General features: G+C 57.7%; 2 protein-coding genes across 7 annotated transcripts; one reads left to right on the top strand and one right to left on the bottom strand.

Annotated features, from left to right (window-relative positions):
- The first annotated feature begins 1513 nt into the window (after positions 1-1513).
- PLSCR3 (phospholipid scramblase 3) lies at positions 1514-6061 on the top strand. 2 transcript variants are annotated; one of them, NM_001434982.1, is given in 9 exon segments: positions 1514-1575; positions 1788-1964; positions 2228-2487; positions 2602-2644; positions 2746-2966; positions 3241-3263; positions 3265-3403; positions 5025-5186; positions 5381-6061. In NM_001434982.1, coding segments are annotated over 8 exon segments (912 nt in total). In that variant the 5' UTR covers positions 1514-1575; positions 1788-1957; the 3' UTR covers positions 5438-6061.
- On the bottom strand, positions 6015-16952 carry TNK1 (tyrosine kinase non receptor 1). Of its 5 annotated transcripts, none has more exons than XM_002695801.7 (13): positions 14233-16952; positions 11776-11940; positions 11539-11609; positions 11220-11411; positions 10934-11089; positions 10534-10817; positions 10030-10303; positions 8552-8646; positions 8076-8231; positions 7651-7730; positions 7020-7309; positions 6842-6937; positions 6015-6758 (listed from the first exon to the last, which is right to left on the bottom strand). In XM_002695801.7, the coding sequence occupies exons 1-13, from the start codon at positions 14261-14263 to the stop codon at positions 6645-6647; spliced, it is 2004 nt and encodes a 667-aa protein (XP_002695847.4). In that variant the 5' UTR covers positions 14264-16952; the 3' UTR covers positions 6015-6644. The 5 variants fall into 5 exon arrangements, with proteins under 5 accessions (XP_002695847.4, XP_010814276.2, XP_010814275.2 ...); XM_010815974.4 differs by lacking the exon at positions 14233-16952 and adding an exon at positions 13459-14223; XM_010815973.4 differs by lacking the exon at positions 14233-16952 and adding an exon at positions 12854-13482.

Here is a 16952-nt window from a genome sequence, read left to right as displayed (position 1 = left end):
GCTTAATCCTCAACCTTCTTTAGGTCTGTGCTCAACCATCACCTTGGTGATGCCTTTCTAGTTCACCCTCTTTAAAATTGCAACTCCTGCTCACCATTCTCCTTTCCCTGCTCTATTTTTCCTTACAGCACTTGTCACCCTCTGACTTCTGATGTATTTTATGTACATTGTTTCTTCCTGGGGAGATTAGGAATTTTGTTACTTTTAAAAAAATGCTACATACTTTTTTTTATTGCCTGTCTGAAATACAGTAGGGGCTCATTAAATCTCCGCTGAATAACTGAATTTCTGTATGTGTTTTGGTGGAGGTTGGCGCATGGTTTGGGCCAGGTAGAATCTGAGGCACTAAGGGATACCAGGAGAGAGGTCTGGCACTTGGGTTTGAAGCAGATGATGACTGAAGCTGTAGGACCAGCCCAGAGGAACATGGACACAGGGACAGAGGAGCCGGCAAACCTGCTTCTCCCTATGTTCATCTTGCTGGGTGAGACCCCCATCTGCCTGGTCACCAGACAGGCAACAGAAGTCATCCTGGACTCCTCACCTCCGCATCTCACCTCTCAAGCAAGTTCTCTTATTATTGTCTAAATATAGCCAAAGTCTGCCGCTTCCCGTCTGTCTACACTATCACAGCTATCCCCTCCCCCAGACTACTGGCAACAACCCAGTCTTAGGTGCCTCTGTTCTCTACCACGAAGTTTAAATGGTTTTCTAAAATAGCTGACTTCCCTCCGTCGTCGGAAAATCAGTGGGCTCCTGCTGCCCTGGGGGGCCAAAGCCCAGCTCCCACAAGGCCTTCTGCGCACGTGGCCCCGATTCTTATCTAAAAGGGCATTTCTTGCCACTAAGCCTTTAGGCCCCCAAGGCGCAGGACCCCCTCACACCTCCTGGCCTGGGCTCAGGACTCCAAGCCGAGGAAATGATGCCTGTTGGGCAAGGCCTGCCTGCGTCCGGGCTGCCTACTCAGCCTCCTGAGCCTCGCCTCTCACACGCTCGTTACTGACACTGTCTGGCGGCCTGTCGCGTGGCTGGGGGCGCCTGAAGGAAGTATTGTAATGGCAAAGTGTCCGTGTGGGTCACTGCTGCGTCAGGTAGAGAAGACGGGCAAGGTAGCCCCAAGGAGGCAGAAGGGGAGCCAGTAGCCAGTCGGAAAAGCCAATGGGTGAGAGTATAGGGTGCTCGGCTGCGTCAGCGAGGACCGAACCGCCCTCAGGAGGAGGAGCCTGGGGTCCAGCGCCGCGCGAGCGGCCCTCGCTCCCACTAAGGGTCACTGGTCACTCTCCGCCCGCAGAACTGGCGGGGGTCGCAGGGCTAGGTCTCACCCGGCTGCCCTCCCAGGCGAGCTTCAGCATCCGAGCGGAAAGGGCGGGGACGCCCGCCAAGCCACGGAGTGGGTGGCCTGAGCTCTGCGGCCCCACAGGAAAGCAAGCAGGCATTCTTTCTGCGCAGGCGCGCCGCTCTGGCCGGGAGGGGCGGGGCCTGGACGGGTCGGGGGCGGAGTCACCTCTGGGCCCGCCTCCACTAGCTCCTTGGGCCGCCGAGTGCTGGGCACCCGGGCTATTCTAGGGGCTTCAGGTGAGCAGGGGGAACAGAGGGGTCAGGAGACCTCTTTCGAGGTCGGGTCGTCGGTCTGACTGCAGGCCCATCTGTCCTGCCGTCTGCCAACAGCCGCCTACGCGGAGAATGGGAGAACAAAGGGAGGGGGCGGTACTGGGGCCCCTGCGGGAATCCAGGGTCCCAGTGCCCCCGCCTTGCCCGCTGACACTTTCGGTTTCTCCCCGAGTCAGACGCGCCGCCCTAGAGACCCTGGGCCGGCGCTGGGCGCAGCTGCCTCTCCGCGTTTGCCTGTCGGTCTTTGTGTCTGTCTTTGTGTCTGTCTGCTGTCTTCGAGCTTGCCTCCACTTCTAGAACTAAACCTCTGGGACACAGACATCCCGCGAATCCTCGCCCCTCTCCCATGGCAGGTAAGTGGGCGCAAGGTCGAGGGTCTCCGTTATCCCCCCACGGACTTGGTAGCTCGGTGTCAGACGCATCCTCCGGGAATGTGCTCGGACTGGCTGTGTGGGGCCCCTCCCTTCCTCCCCGAGAAGCCGCCGCCCTGCTCCCCCGCCCCATCTTTCTCATTCTCTTCTCATCACATTTTCCCCGCAGCCTCGCGGCCTGTGGGCCAAGGGGTAAAGGGATGAAGTCAGGGACCCCTTCTAACCTACTCTTGTCCCCCCCACAGGCTACTTGCCCCCCAAAGGCTATGCCCCTTCGCCCCCACCTCCCTACCCTGTGACTGCTGGATACCCGGAGCCGGCACTGCATCCTGGGCCTGGGCCCGGCCAGGTGTCCGGGCCCGGGCAGGCACCAGTGCCTGTCCACGTGCCTGCCCCTGCGCCGGGCTTTGCTCTCTTCCCCTCGCCTGGCCCTGGGGCCCCGGGACCAGCTGCCCCCTTCTTGCCATTGCCAGGGGTGCCTTCTGGCCTCGAATTCCTGGTGCAGGTGAGTGGGAGGGAGGGAGGAAGGAAGGAAGGAAGGGAGGGAGGAGTGGCAGGGAGGGGCCCAGGCGACTAGGCCGGCCAGCTGATGTCCGCCTGGCCCCCACTGTCTTTCCAGATTGATCAGATCTTGATTCACCAGAAGGCTGAGCCAGTGGAAAGTGAGTGGAAGGAGGAATAGGTTGGGCCTCATCACGGGGGCAAATAGTGGGCTCTGGGGCAGGCGCTGGTGTCGGAGCCTCAGCATGTCACCCCTTGGCAGCGGTCTTGGGCTGGGAGACCTGTAACCGCTACGAACTGCGCTCCGGGGCTGGACAACCCCTGGGTCAGGCGGCGGAGGAGAGCAACTGCTGTGCCCGGCTGTGCTGTGGTGCCCGCCGGCCCCTGCGGGTTCGCCTGGTGGACCCCGGGGACAGAGAGGTGCTGCGCCTGCTCCGCCCCCTCCACTGTGGCTGCAGCTGCTGTCCGTGTGGCCTCCAGGAGGTGAGTGGAGAAGGCTGAGCCCAGAGAGAAACTTGGATAAGGGGCTGGCCAGTGATGGCGGCAGAACTTAGGTGAGGCATGGGATGAGATCGTCTTCTGATTGGAGTTGGCCAGCAGCAGGTGGGATGGGAGGCCTAGTGAGAGGGAAGACAGGTGGTCTAGTGAATGGGGATGGGAGGTCTCATGAGGGGAAACAGATGATAGAGCTAGACTGGTGAGAGTTTGGGGGCCAGGGTACCTGGCTGGCAGTGATTCTGTCTGTTTCCCACTCCAGATGGAAGTCCAGGCTCCACCCGGGCACCACCATTGGCCATGTTCTACAGACCTGGCATCCTTTCATCCCCAAGTTCTCCATTCAGGATGCTGACCGCCAGACCCTCCTGAGAGTGGTGGGGCCCTGCTGGACGTGTGGCTGTGGCACAGACACCAACTTTGAGGTATCAGGAATAAGGGGAGATTCCTGGGACCTTCATAAACCAAGGCATTCATGAGGCAGGATAGTCAAGAGCTCATTAATCCAAACCTGCTGTGATGCCTACCACATTGCTGGCTTTCCTCTACTCAAAAATAAGATGGACCAGGGTCTTATGAAAACATGGCTTAGAGGATTTCATCTTAAGGGCCAATGCTGATTGCAATCTGCAACCTTATGTTGAGGGAGAGAAAAATAATCTTAGGCCAGGCTGGATTTAGGGTGAAGGATGATTATTGAGTGTGCCTTGGGCTGGGCCCACATGGCTGCTGTGTGTGTGAGTTCGTGAGCCCAGGCCCTGGAACAAGCACTGATTTCACTTGTTAACATCCTGTGGCTTGCCTTGCCAAATGTCCACCCATCCACCCCTAGTCTGAAATCCAGGTGATGTCCTTCTTACCATACATTCTGGTCACCAACCTGGAGCCTAGAGAATCCAAGTGGTGACCATTTAAGAGTAAAGCCTGGGAAGCACCTCCTTTTCTAGAAGATAAAGGCACTTGAATACTTTAAGAGATAATTATATGTGTAGATAAGGGAGGAAACGACAGGTATAGTCTGGTAGACTTTCCAAGGCTTCTGATAAGGTGCTCTGCCTAAGGTTACTTTTTGAAACTGAGTCACCTTGGTACCTGGGGAAAGCTTCTTTGATAGGAACTCATTGGCAAAGAGATAATTTGGTGATATCTGGATGGGAATATGTAGACTACATGGTTCTCATCAGGTCAGTCTTCCTCTTATGCAATATGAATGGTCCACATTTGGGGTTGTGCCCTTGGGACCACAGGGCTGGCTGGGAGAGGCCCTGCCCAACCTGGGACTGGTCTGCAGGAAGTGCCCCAGGGCTGTAGGATCTTTGGGGAAGGGGATGGGCAGGACATCACTCCAGTTCTAGCCACAGGAGAATGAGCGGAGGATAAAGTCCAGGTGGCCACTGTGAATTACCACCCAGATTGGCAGGGCCTGTTGCTGCTGGGCTCAGAGAGGCCAGTGAAGACCCTGGTCCTCAGAAGCCACTTTCTACTGCCCCCTCCTCCCACTGGATGGACTTGTATCCACCCAGGATGAGGCTTGCATGCTGCACTAGACAGAGCCCTCACTACCTTGCAGATGAGAGGACACCCCTCTGGGCCATCTAGGAGCCTGGTTGGCTGAGCACAATCAGGCATTTAGCAGCCTCTTTTAGCCCCTCTGGCCAGGCTACTCTGTACAGGGCACAAACTGCACCAACCGTTGGTGGCAAGGACTTTGGTAACCAAAACAAACCTAGCAACTGGCCATCCGCTAAGGAGATTAGATTGTATTGTGCTTCTGTTTCTCCCAACACTGATGTTTAGTAATCATGGGTGGCCTTTCAAGAGCCACAGATCCAAGTTGCCATCCCGATTTTTCTTGTGGACTCACAAGGTAACTTCGGGTGGCTCAGTGTCCCGATGTCACATGGAACCCAAAGGCTTTGGGAGGATTCACTATGTGTACAGCCTGCACAGTTCATAACCAGGGACTGTGGAAGTGGGACTGGAGACAGATGAGACCAGGCACACCCCTTCCACGTGGGATCTCCCTTCCTCCCTCTTTCCTGCCAGGTGAAGACCCCAGACGAATCCCGCAGTGTGGGCCGCATCAGCAAACAGTGGGGGGGCCTGCTCCGAGAAGCCCTCACTGACACAGATGACTTCGGCCTGCAGTTCCCGCTGGACCTGGACGTGAGGGTGAAGGCTGTGCTGCTCGGAGCCACGTTCCTCATTGTGAGTTGGCGGCCCTTGCTCCTCCCCCAACTACCCCTTCTGCTCTCACTCAGAGGTTCTGAGTGCTTCTTGGCCTCCTGCTAGGAGAGGTTCAGGGACAGAGTCTTTAAGGGTTTGGGGTTCCAGACCTGGGTTGTAATAGCTGAGCCAGGCTGGCCCAGCCAGATATCCTGCTGACCATGCCCTCCCCTCAGGACTACATGTTCTTCGAGAAGCGAGGAGGCGCTGGACCCTCTGCCATCACCAGTTAGAGGCCTTCTCTGGGTGAGGAGACCATCAACTCAACCAGAATTCAGGATGGTCACTCGCCCTGGCCCCTGCTCAGAGGCAGCCCCTTTCCTCCGTGTACACTGCAGGCGAGAGACAGGGAAGCCTGAGAGGCTGGGGGCTTGGTGCCCCATCCCTCCCCTGCTCCCCTGGCCTCCTTCACCCGTGGCCCCTACAGAAGGGTATGTATGAGAGCCCTTCCCCTGCTACTTCCCACATCTCCAGTGGTCCCTCAGCATGCAGGCATATCGGCTTTCAAATGTTCCCTACCCACTTCCTCCCAATCCCTTCCAGGGTCTCTGCTCCAGATGAGGCCTTAGAATGCAGGACTCGGGTTTTCTGACAGGGCTGGGGGTGGGAAAGGCACCAAAGATGGCAGACCTGGCCACCCTTTCCCTGCATCAGCTTGGCCAATTCATTCAGCCTCAGACGATGGCACTCTGAGGGCATCCTACCTCCCCACTAGGGCCAGGACCCCAGTGCCAACTTCCTCTCCCTCAGCTGGTGCTTGCTGCAACTTCCTGTGCCTTAACCACCTGTTCCTTCCCTTGTCCCAGGAAGGAAGCTGTATCTTTTTATGTTACATTCATATAAACTTTGTAACTTTTTGCACAGTGGAAGATGTATGTGATAGGAGAGGGCAGGAGAGAGAGTTGGGTGTGGGAAGAGACAAAGGGAAATATGACAGCTGGGATGGGCAGGGTCTGGCCCATCTCATAATCCACACTGCCAAGATCATGTGTCCTTGAGTCTAAGAGAGCCCCTTTCATCACCCATGATGGCCCCAGACCACGCCAAGGCAGCTGAGGCTATATTCCCCAAGTCATCCAAGATGGCTGCCCCCACAGAGCCCAGTGTGGTAGCTGATGGCAGTTCAGGATGGCTTCTCCTGTGACCCAGAATGGCCTTGTGCTCATTTTCTGTAGTGACAGAAGCTTCCTGTGGGTATGATGTGGCACAGCTCCACTCTTCCAAGTATGCCCTCTTGTTGGGCAGAGTGGACTAGATCCTCCTATGGCCAAGGGAGTTTGTGCCCTCAGAGGCCAAGGGGCAGGTGAGGAGACACCAGTGCCCGATGCTGGGCTCCTCCTGTACCTATCACAGGCCTGTTGGGACCTTGTTCTGCTTCTGCCTGGTCTCATGTGGCCAGGCCCTTGGTCTGTCTGGTGTCTGTGCCCAAAGGAACAAAGCTCAGGGCCGGGCCAGGACATAGCGGCTGGCGGCCGAGAGGTCCCACTGGTAACGCTCCAGGATGCGCCGGCAGTCCGCTCTGGACCAGCTACTGAGGTAGAAAAGCTGCTCTACCTGTGGGGGTGGGAGGATAGGCAGTTGACTGCCAGACAGCAGGGCCAGGAAGGGCGGGAACCAGGGGAAGGGTCGGACTTTACCTTGAGGTTCCGTATGGCAGAAACCACATCTCCCCCGGTGGCTCTTAGAGCAGCCTGGCACTCCTGGTGGGTGACTCCGTGCACACTCAGCTCCACCTGCCGGGGACGAAGCCTCACTTAGGCCCCTTCCCCAGTCTGTAGCCCCTCTGGACACCGGGCCACTTCAGGGAGACCTCACCTCCAAAACCCTCCTCTGCAGCTCAGGGTCAGACAAGGGTCGTCCGGAGGGGATGGCGGCTTTGCTGGCTCCAGGTGCTCCTACGGGGTGACTCTGGGGGGATTCTCTTTTGGGCCAGGGAGGCCGCTCCCTGGAAGGCTGGGAAGAGCTGGTGGCCATGGGAAGGCGGGGTGACCGGCTTGGGGGTCCCTGGGGCCCAGTTCTGGCATGTCGAAGTTCAGGGGGGCTCGACCCGCCTCCTGTGGGGCGGGGACCCAGGGAAAGAACCGACTCCAGACTCTTGGAAATGCCTGCATATTTGAGAAAGAAACCACAACTTGAGAGGAAGCCCAGCTGCCTTCTTTCTCTGGCTATCTGTGCTGTCCTCGGGGTGGTCCTCTGTCCAGGCGGACCAGAACCCAGATGTGCAGGATGGATGCCCATATCCAGGCAGCCAGGGGGCCCAGAGAGCGGCCCAGGGCTGCAGGGGGGAGATGCTGCCCAAAGTCCAGCCAGCATGTCAGCAGGCAGAGGAAGGGCAGGACACGATAGGTGGGGAGATCACAGATACAATCAGAGCAAGGGGCGCTGTTGGAGGGTGATTCCAGACCTCCTGGGAGACACCGCAGGCTGTCCCCACCGCCACACCCACCTTTAGTCCTCTGCAGAGCCACATTCCTTCTCTGGCCCCGAGCCTGAGGGGCATCCTGAAGCTTTGCCTTCCCTCTGTCCCTGTCGGAGAGTGTTCCAGTTCATTCTCCACCCCCACCCCAGAGAGCAGTGCCCTCCCCCAAAGAATCTCTGGGGCCTCCAAGCAGGCTGAGACCTGAGGCACGTCCAACCTCCCCTCCACCTTTACCCCTTCCCCTCCACCTTCCCCTCTCTGGGGCCTCCAGGCAGGCTGAGACCTGAGGCACGTCCAGCCTCCCCTCCATCTTTACCCACCTCCCTCCAACTTCACCTTTCTCCCCTCCACCTTCACCTCCCCCACAGGCTCCCCTTCCAGAAAAGGGGGAGCCTGCTGGGCTTGGTTGGTTCCCTAGCCTAGCTCTGGCCCCAACTCTTTCATGTCCTTACCCATCTGCGTTTCTCTGGTGTCGCTCTACCCGGGCAGGGGTGCCTCTGAGGATGGGGCGGGTGGCTGGTGGGTCTACCAGTGTCACCGCTGAGGCTGGGAAGCTGCCCACTTTGAACGTGCGACCGTTCTGGCCCTTCCAGGTTGTGGAGTCAGGGCTGTGGGAAGAGGTGAAAGGGCTGGGAGCCAGGGGACAGTGGGGGCTGGGCCCCAGTCCACATTCAGCTCACAAGCTGTGCGCTACGGAGCCACATCTGCCTGGAGGAAGGGATGCTTTTTTCTCTTTAATACAAAAGGGCTCTATAGGCCAGCGGTGGCTCTAGGGGGGGAGGCCAGGACTGTGGTAGAGCGCTTGGGGTGGGGAGAGGAGGCAGAGGCCTGGGGTTCAAGGAACTGGGGGGAAGCTGAGCTGGGACCAGCATCAGGAGGGTTGGAAGAGTGTCCTCCTGGGGCTGGGTGGGAGGCATGAGACCCTCACCTGCCCTCAATGATAGTGATGGGGTCACCAGGCTCCATCCTCAGAGCACCGGCCTCCATGACCTCCCTCACACAACGTCCCTCAGGAGGCCAGGCCTGTAGAGACAGGAAGAAAGGGTGGGTGGGCTTGTGGCATGAGTCACAAGGGTAATGTCATGGGAACAGAGGAGAGACTGTTCATGCACCCATCAAGCAAACCCCTACCAGGTGTGTCCTGGGCCCAGGGGGGAATGGTCCCTGTCTCTTGGTTGTAATCCAGTGGAGGCAGACCTGGATTCCATGCCAAGCTGGACACAGCCCAGGGGTCAGGAAGCAACAAAAGGGGACCCTGCCTCTATCTAGGGGGCCAAGGGGAGAGTCACCCTGTACACTTTCACTCCATACCCAGGCCCATCAGATCTGCCTCCCAAGCACCTCTGGGAATTCTCCACTTCTCTGTAGCACCACTGCCTCCACCTTCATCCAGACCTCTTCCTCTCACTTCTGCTTCACAGTCACTGCAGTCTACTGGTCTTCCCATCTTCAGTCTCATCCTTCTAATCCATTCTTGCACCACACCTGAGTATGTGCTATGCTAAGTCGTTTCAGTTGTATTCAACTCTTTGCAACCCCATGGACTGTAGCCCACCAGGCTCCTCTGTCCATGGGGTTCTCCAGGCAAGAATACTGGAGTGGGTTGCCATGCCCTCCTCCAGGGATTTCCCCAACCCAGGGATAGAACCCATGTCTCTTACGTCACCTGCATGGCAGGCGGGTTCTTTACCACTAACACTACCAAGGAAACCAGAGTGACATATATATATAAGGATGGCTTGTAACTTTCCTGCTCACAACCCTTACGTGGCCCCCAGATGTCCTCAGAGTTAAGGACTAAACTCCTTTAATGTTAGAGTATATAGTGATTTAGGGCACAGCTCTGCAGTCAGTGACTGGTGCAGCTCTCCATTCCTCCACTTCCTGTGTGACCTTAGGCAAATCACTTAAACTGTCAGTGTCTTAACTGCCCCCTCCCTAAGATCGAGCTGGGTTGTTGTGAGGGCTGAATGAGTGAAGATGCATCAGGATACACGGAGAGCACTTAGTACAGTATCTTACACATACCAAGCGCTCTCAGTGCTAGCACCGGTTATTTACCCTGTCTTATAAGTCCCTCCTTGGTGCGCCCCCAAAGTGCCTCTGCCACCTTGGTCACTGTACTTCCCCCTCCCACGCTGAACCTTTCCTCTGCCTGCCAAACACCCACTGCATCCTGCCGCTCTGGGCTCCCCTCTCTCTTCCCCAGCCCCAGCCAGCAGAAACTAGACCCCAGCTGTCTCCCTGGGGCTCTGAGGACCCTAAAGGTGGGGAATGAATCTGCTCTGTAGAGTCAGGTCCCAGACCCCAAACTGGGAGTCAGTATACATCCATCTTGTGCATGGGACCTGGGAAAGGAAGCAGACGCAAGAGAGACGGGGTTTCCGGGGAGGCAGGAGCTCCCACCTCTTGAAGCAGCCCCTCTAGGTCGGAAAAGGTGGGCCGGTCAGCAGGGTGGGAGGCCCAGCAGCGCAAGGCCAGGGTGTAGAGGGCCCTGGAGCAGAGAGGAGGCTTGGGCAGGCGGGCTCGGTCCTTCTCCAGCCGTTGCAGGATGAGGTATGGCGGGACCCCGGCCCAGGGCTCCTCGCCCCCAGCGAACATCTCCCACAGCGTCACCCCATACATCCACACGTCCGAGGCAGACGAGAAGGCCCCGTGGCGCAGGCTCTCGGGCGCACACCTGCGGAAGCGGAGCTGAAGGGGGCCGGACGTGTGCGCAGGGTGTGCGCCCGGAGCGCCCACCTGCCACTGGGCACGCCCCCTTAATGCGGCCTGCCGTCCTGCGTTCCTTCCAAAGTCCTCCTTTCTCGGCCCTTCCAGACCGGAAGACTCCTCTAGTCCCCGCCTCCCTCAGAGGACCACCCCCTCGGCTCCTGCCCCCAGATCCTGCCCCTCCGCCCAGGTTCTCACCAGGCAAAGGGGATGCGTCGGGGCCCGCCCATGATGTAGCGGCCCCGGGCGCCGCCCAGCGGTCGCACCAGCCCGAAGTCAGCCACCTTGATGGTGCGCGGTGAAGCCAGCAGCAGGTTGCGCGTGGCCAGGTCTCGGTGGACCAGCCCACGGGCCCCCAGGTACGCCATGGCCCCCGCCACCTGCCGCAGGAAGAGGCAGAGCAAGGCCAGGGCCAGCGGGGGCGTGGGGGCTGGGGCCGTCAGACGCGCGTGCAGGGAGCCCAGGGGCGCCAGCTCCATCACCTGCAGGAGCATGTCGGTGTGAGCGGTGGTCCGGCCCCATGAGACCCTAGCGCTCATTCTCCTGTAGCCCATCGGCCCGGGGACTGTCCCTGGTACCAGCGTCGGGGTTTGCTCACCATCTGCAGAGGCTGACCCAGTACAAGGCCGTGCAGACGCAGCACGTGTGGATGCTCCAAGTTCATCATGACAGACACTTCTCTCAGGAAGTCCTCTAGCTCAGTGCCCTCGGGACCTTCGGGACCCACCCGGAGGGACTTGACAGCCACTGGGACCTGGGCGTGGGGGGAAGCACCGTCAGGCACGGGAGCAAACAGTTAAGCCAAGGCCAGAGCAGAGAGGGCCCTCAGAGAGGGGGCAGCTGGCCCAAGATCCCAGAATGAAGTAGGCTCCCTGGACACTCACAGTCTGGCCGCTGGGTAGTGTCCACAGCCCTCGGTGCACCATGCCAAAGCAGCCGGAGCCCAAAAGCTCCCCTCGGCACACAGCCCGGTTTGGGATCAGACATTTGAGTCTCCCATCTGGCTCAGGGAGGGATGGAAGGCTATCTGAGGGTGGGGTGGTCTCCTTTTGCCCAGAGGCAAAGCCCCCAAGGATCTGAAACAAGGATGGGAAATCAGGTGTGTGGAACCCTGTTTACACTCTTCTCTGCCACTCAGCCTGCCCCTTACCCAGGCCTGAGCTGGCCCTGAAAAGCCTCTTGCCCCCACCCCAAAACACACACCTTGTAGACCCAATTCTTAGACTTGAGCCCCGAACGGTGCCTCTTCAGAGCTTCAGCCAGTCTACGTTGGGCTGAGGGAGGCCAGAATCAGAGGGATGGGGTAATGGGGGCGGCAGGGAGCAGGATGCAAGGGATTTACAAGCAAGAAGAAGGCTGGGGTGTGTGGTGGTTGGAGGAGAGTCGCAACTAACAGGCTGGGGAAGGAAACAGTAGGGCCTAGTGGCAGGGGACTCTCACCAGGCCGGCCCATGCCAATGCCATCCAGATCTTCAGCTCTTACAAAGTCGAAGTGCTCCGGCCGAGTCACGTTAAGCTCCTCCAGGATGGGCCGGTAAAACTGGGCCAGCTGGAGGTCTCGGAGCAGCCGCAGCAGCCACAGGGAACCCGCCTCAGGGAGCATGTCTAGAGGACGGACCCCTGTGAGGCCCCGTCCTCCAGTCACATGGTCCAGGGTAGTCACCTGAGACACTCAGGCACCAGAGACATGGTTGCCAGTTCCACCCGCAAACCCTCAGAAACACTCAGGTACAGAGGGAGGGAATCTCAGGATCAGCCAGGAATCCTGCCCCTCATACACACAAACCCCACCCAGGAAGAACGTTCTCCTCACACCTAAGATTTTAGCACCTAGCAGACTTCAGGTGTGTGGCCCCGCTCTGAGATATGGCACACTGCCTGTACCCCCGTGCATGCTAAGTCGCTTCAGTCATGTCCAACTCTTTGCAACCCTATGGACTGTAACCCACCAGGCTCCTCTGTCCTTGGAATTCTCCAGGCAAGAATACAAGAGTGGGTTGCCATGCCCTCCTCCAGGGAATCTTCCCGACCCAGGGATGGAACCCGCATCTCTTATGTCTTCTGCATTGGCAGGTGGGTTCTTTACCTCTAGTGCCACCTGGGAAGCCCTGCCTGTACCCCTAGGCCACCCAGATATACTGCCTCTTAGACTTGGGGTGCACCCTTGTACACACCCACTCAGGTACACCGGAGACATTCTGATCCACCACATACACTCCAGAGATGCCCAGATACACTAACCACACTTCAGACACAGAGGTACAACAGACACACACATCACACCTATAGATCCCCTAGAGATATGATGCAAAAGACACCAGAGACACATGATACATGTCCACTCCCAGCTGAGGCATATATTAGCTGCCGCAAGACACCAGGCTTCCTGCCACATACCCCTCACACACCCCCTTGAGACATGTTGAGTTTACTGCCTTCAAGATTCACCGGCCCTCACGTGTGAGACACCTAGGTCCACACAACACACAAGACATCAAGCTTTGGTGTCCACATGTACCTGAGATATGCCGGTAGGCTGCCCCCTCTGCCCAGAGTCATTGCCTCTTCCACACCCTAGGCAGCAACATGTGAAATCAAATCGGGCATTTGTGACGGGCGGTAAACCTCAGGTACTGCTCAGAGACACCCAGGCTGCCAGGTACACAGTCCCCTCCCCACCCACCTGAGCTCAGATCCCGAGACAGAGCCCGGCTGGCACACGGGAGTCCCAGGCAACTCCACCAGTCTTTATTCAATAAGGCTCTCGGTGCCGGCTGTCTGCGCACACTCTCCCTCACACACACCTGCCCCCCTCCCACCCCTACTTAGTTAAGCCCGGAGGAAGCGAAGGGCCCCAGGCTGGGTCCCGAGGGACGCTCGGAAGTGGCGAGGAACCGCGGGCCACAGCAGGGGCGGGGGGAGGAGAAAGTTCAGGGTGCTAAGCACATCCGGACCAGTGGCCAGGTGAGAAGTGGACGGACAGCACGAGATGGGGGACAGGAGGAAACGTGGCCGCGGAAGAGAAGGACCGGGGAGGGGAGGCTCGCACCCCCGGACGCGCCCCCAAACGAAGGCCGCCCCGCCAGCCCGGCCCCCAGAGCCCCTGCCTCTTCGGACCCTCACCTGGCGAAGGCGGAAGCAGCGGCTGGGGAGCCGCCCAGGCTGCCGGGACTAAATCCCGGGGAGGGCAGGACCGAAGCCGCGGGGCGGGGCCTGGCGGCTTGGCCCGGGTTCCCCGAGGGATGAGGTGGTGGCGGGGGGCGGGGGAGGGGGTGGATGAGGTGGGGGTTGGTGCTGGCGGCCGGCCAGCCAGGCCAGACCCTGGGGGGTCTCCCTTCGCAGGTCCTTTGCTCGCCCCCTTCCCACCCTCTCTCCACCTTCCCGCCCTCTTTTCAGACTTCTCCAAAGAACTTCTCACCCCTTCCCAGACTTCCTCATCGGTGTCTCGTTCCCCCTTCACCCCTGCCCCGTGCCCACTTCAACCGAATCCTCCACCTCCCTCAACCAGCGCCCCACCCACGAAATGAATAACCCCTGGTAGAGAGACCCGCCCAGGGCCCGGGGATAAAGCTAAACAGGACAGAGTCCCTGAGAGGGCTTCATGGCACTCTGATGCAGAAAGCCGGCCTGGAGCAGCTTTCTGGGCTGTGAAATGGCGCCACGACCGAGGTGTTGATGGTGGCGCAGGTAGTCAGCTCCAGACCGACCGCACGGAGTCGCTAAGATTAAAGCCCTTGGCCTTTCCCCCTGCTCTGAGTGTCCTTTCCCGGTCTCATGTGCTGCCCCCGAAATGGACCTTTTGGGGAGCTCCCCAAGGTGCAACATGTAGGGGGCTCTGGAGCAAGTGGGGTGGAGACAGCTTCTGAGTGGCTCCTCAGCCCAATTCCAGCTTGGTACCTGGTCTTGGTGATCCAGGGCAGCGCTCCATACCTCAGGGCACAACTTCCCATCTCTGGCACTTCCTGGCCTCCTTCTGGCCCCTCCCACCTGTTACCTCTGCTGACACCAGGGTTCTGTACACTTCTGCTTGCCCTGTGGGGCGGAGACATAGTCTGGCTCCAAGAAGGCTCTGAGAAGGAGTATGCCCTCTCCCTTTCCCTCACGGGTCTCAGGACCAGTCTTAGGCCATCTGGCCTACGTCCTTCTGTCCCAGGGATAGATGTGTGAGCATAGCAAATGTAGTCTGCAGAGTTCCGTGAGGGGCAAAGCCCCCTCACCTTGGTAATCATGGAAAATTCCAGCATCGATGGGAAAATCGTAGTTCACAGTTCTGTGGTTTTCTTGCCAGCTCTCTTGCCCTCCCACCAGGGCAGATAACAGATGTGATTGTTCCCTGCACATGTCTCATCTCTGATTTACTATGGACTGGCTCCACACTGGAGGGGCTGGATCTGTCAGGTGTCCTAAGGTACCTGGGACAATGTAGGCCTATAATAGGTACAGTGCATATTGTCTATGAAGAAGTCTGCTCAGTCTAACTGCCAAGCCCTGGGCGGTGAAAAGTGTGGAGTCCTGACTGCTAGATCTCCAGGGAATTCCCCAGCTATTACTATTCCCATTTCTAAAACCCAGAGATGGTTTCTGCCTGCTCTTGACCTTTCAGTCAACAGAATCACACACTTTACTGTTTGCATTTGGTTTCTTTCACTCAACATTTTTTTGTTTGGTTGGGGTTTTTCTTTTTTCCCAAATTTTCATTTATTTTTAGCTGTACTGGGTCTTTGTTGCTGCGGGAGGGCTTTCTCTAGTTGCTGAGAGAGGGGGCTACTCTCTAGTTGTGGTGGTTGGGCTTCTCATTGCAGTGACTTCTCATTGCAGAGCATGGGCTCTAAGTCTCGCAAATTATAGAGCACAGGCTCAGTAGTTGTGGCCAGTGGGCTTAGTTACCCTGTGGCATGTGGGATCTTCCCGGCACAGAGATCGAACCTGTGTCGCCTCCATCGGCAAGCAGATTCGTAACCACTGGACCACCAGGGAAGTCCCTTTTCCAATTTCTTGATGGGAGAAACAGCAGTTCCATGAGCATCTTCAGGAAAGAGCAGGTGAAACCTGATTTTCCTCTGGATGTCCAGTGTCCTCACAGATCTGGGTGCACTGGAAGTCCTCTGGGTATTGAATGAATTAATACATGCATGTAGAGCACATGGTGGGATATGAAGGCCGATGCAGCCGGAGAGGCTGGCAGAAGCCAAACTAGGTGTCAGATCATCCTTCCAGCAGGCTTTCACTGTGCCAGGTTCTGGGGACCCAGGTGAACAAGCTGGCACGATCCCTGACCTAGTTGGGTTCAGTCTGCAGGGCCTTGCAGAATGCGGTCAGCTCAGGCCTTTCCTTAGGGCTTTGGTACCCCCTGAAAAGTTTTAACAGGGGAGTGACAGAACCAACCTGAGGTGTAAAGAGGCTGGGAAAAGGTGAGAGAGAAAAAAGAGGGAACTCAAGGAAGAGACTCTGACCATTGGCTCAGGGGAGAGAGGCTGCCCTGCCATCCTTGGCGTGGGATGGAAAGGAGACTGAGGAGGGGGCGCTCCTGACTGAACTCTTGGCCTGGTTCGCTCTGTGCTCCAGCAGGAAACCAGAGGCAGAGGCTCCACCCACCTTTGTCTTTGACTTGGAAAAACCCCAGGAAATCAGAGGCCTCTTTATCCCCCTTTGTTTCTTATTTTTGGAGTTAAGCGTCTCTCCTCCCCCACCTTTGCCAATAAAGATGATGCGGTTTGGAGGAGCAGAGCCTGATGATTCTCACTCTGCCTCTGGAGGCCTGCCTCCAGGCTGAGATGGGGCATCCAGCTAACACTTAAACTTGGAGGCCCAGAGCACCACCCCCTCCACCCTCTCCATCTGCCTTTCCCCAACTTCTGCCTGGCCCTGCAGGCTCTGCATCCGAGAAAGATGAGCACATTCACACCACCAGAGCCAAGTTTTTCCCCAAAGGGCAGAGAACCAGGAGGACAAGCAGAGAGGGCAGCCCGGTGGCCAACCTCCCCTCCCCCACCTTGGGTTTGGCAGACAGGTAGGACCCATCCTTCTGCAGGAACCATCCTGGTGCCTCTGCCTTCTCCCTTTCTGCCCTGATCCCTGAGATCACTGAGCTTTTCCCCTTCTCCCTGACCACATCAACCTCTCAGCAGAGGAAAGCCCCCCAACATTCTGGTTCTCTCTCTCCTCTGAGCCTTTGCATGACTATTCCCTCTTCTTGAAAGTCTTCCCACCCTTCTCCAAATCTGGCCTTGCTAAGTGCAGGCAGCCTACCCCTAATCTGGTCTGGACTCTTCCCCTACACCCTAAGATCCTTGTGCTTTCTTCTCAATGTACTCATTGCTCTGATAGAATTTGCCAGTAACTTGTCTATCTCTCCTGTTAGATTCCAAGCTCCAGGTAGAAAATGACTTCATCTTGTCTGGGCATTGCTATGTCCCCCATGCCCAGTATGGTTCTGACTCATATGATAAGTGCTCGATAACCTTTGTTGAACAAATGGACGAGACAGAGTCATCTGGATAGAGTAAAGCAAAGGAGATTTTTGACATCAGGAGCTCCTTTGGTGAGAGTGATGGGGATGGGAGTTTCTAGACTTAATCCATAAGTGTTCTCCTGGTGAACCCAACCCTGCCCCCTCC

The sequence above is a fragment of the Bos taurus genome, chromosome 19, assembly GCF_002263795.3.
Source record: "Bos taurus isolate L1 Dominette 01449 registration number 42190680 breed Hereford chromosome 19, ARS-UCD2.0, whole genome shotgun sequence".
Taxonomy (NCBI): domain Eukaryota; kingdom Metazoa; phylum Chordata; class Mammalia; order Artiodactyla; family Bovidae; genus Bos; species Bos taurus.
Note: the sequence above shows the minus strand (reverse complement) of the source record. Positions and strands in the feature narration are given on the sequence as shown.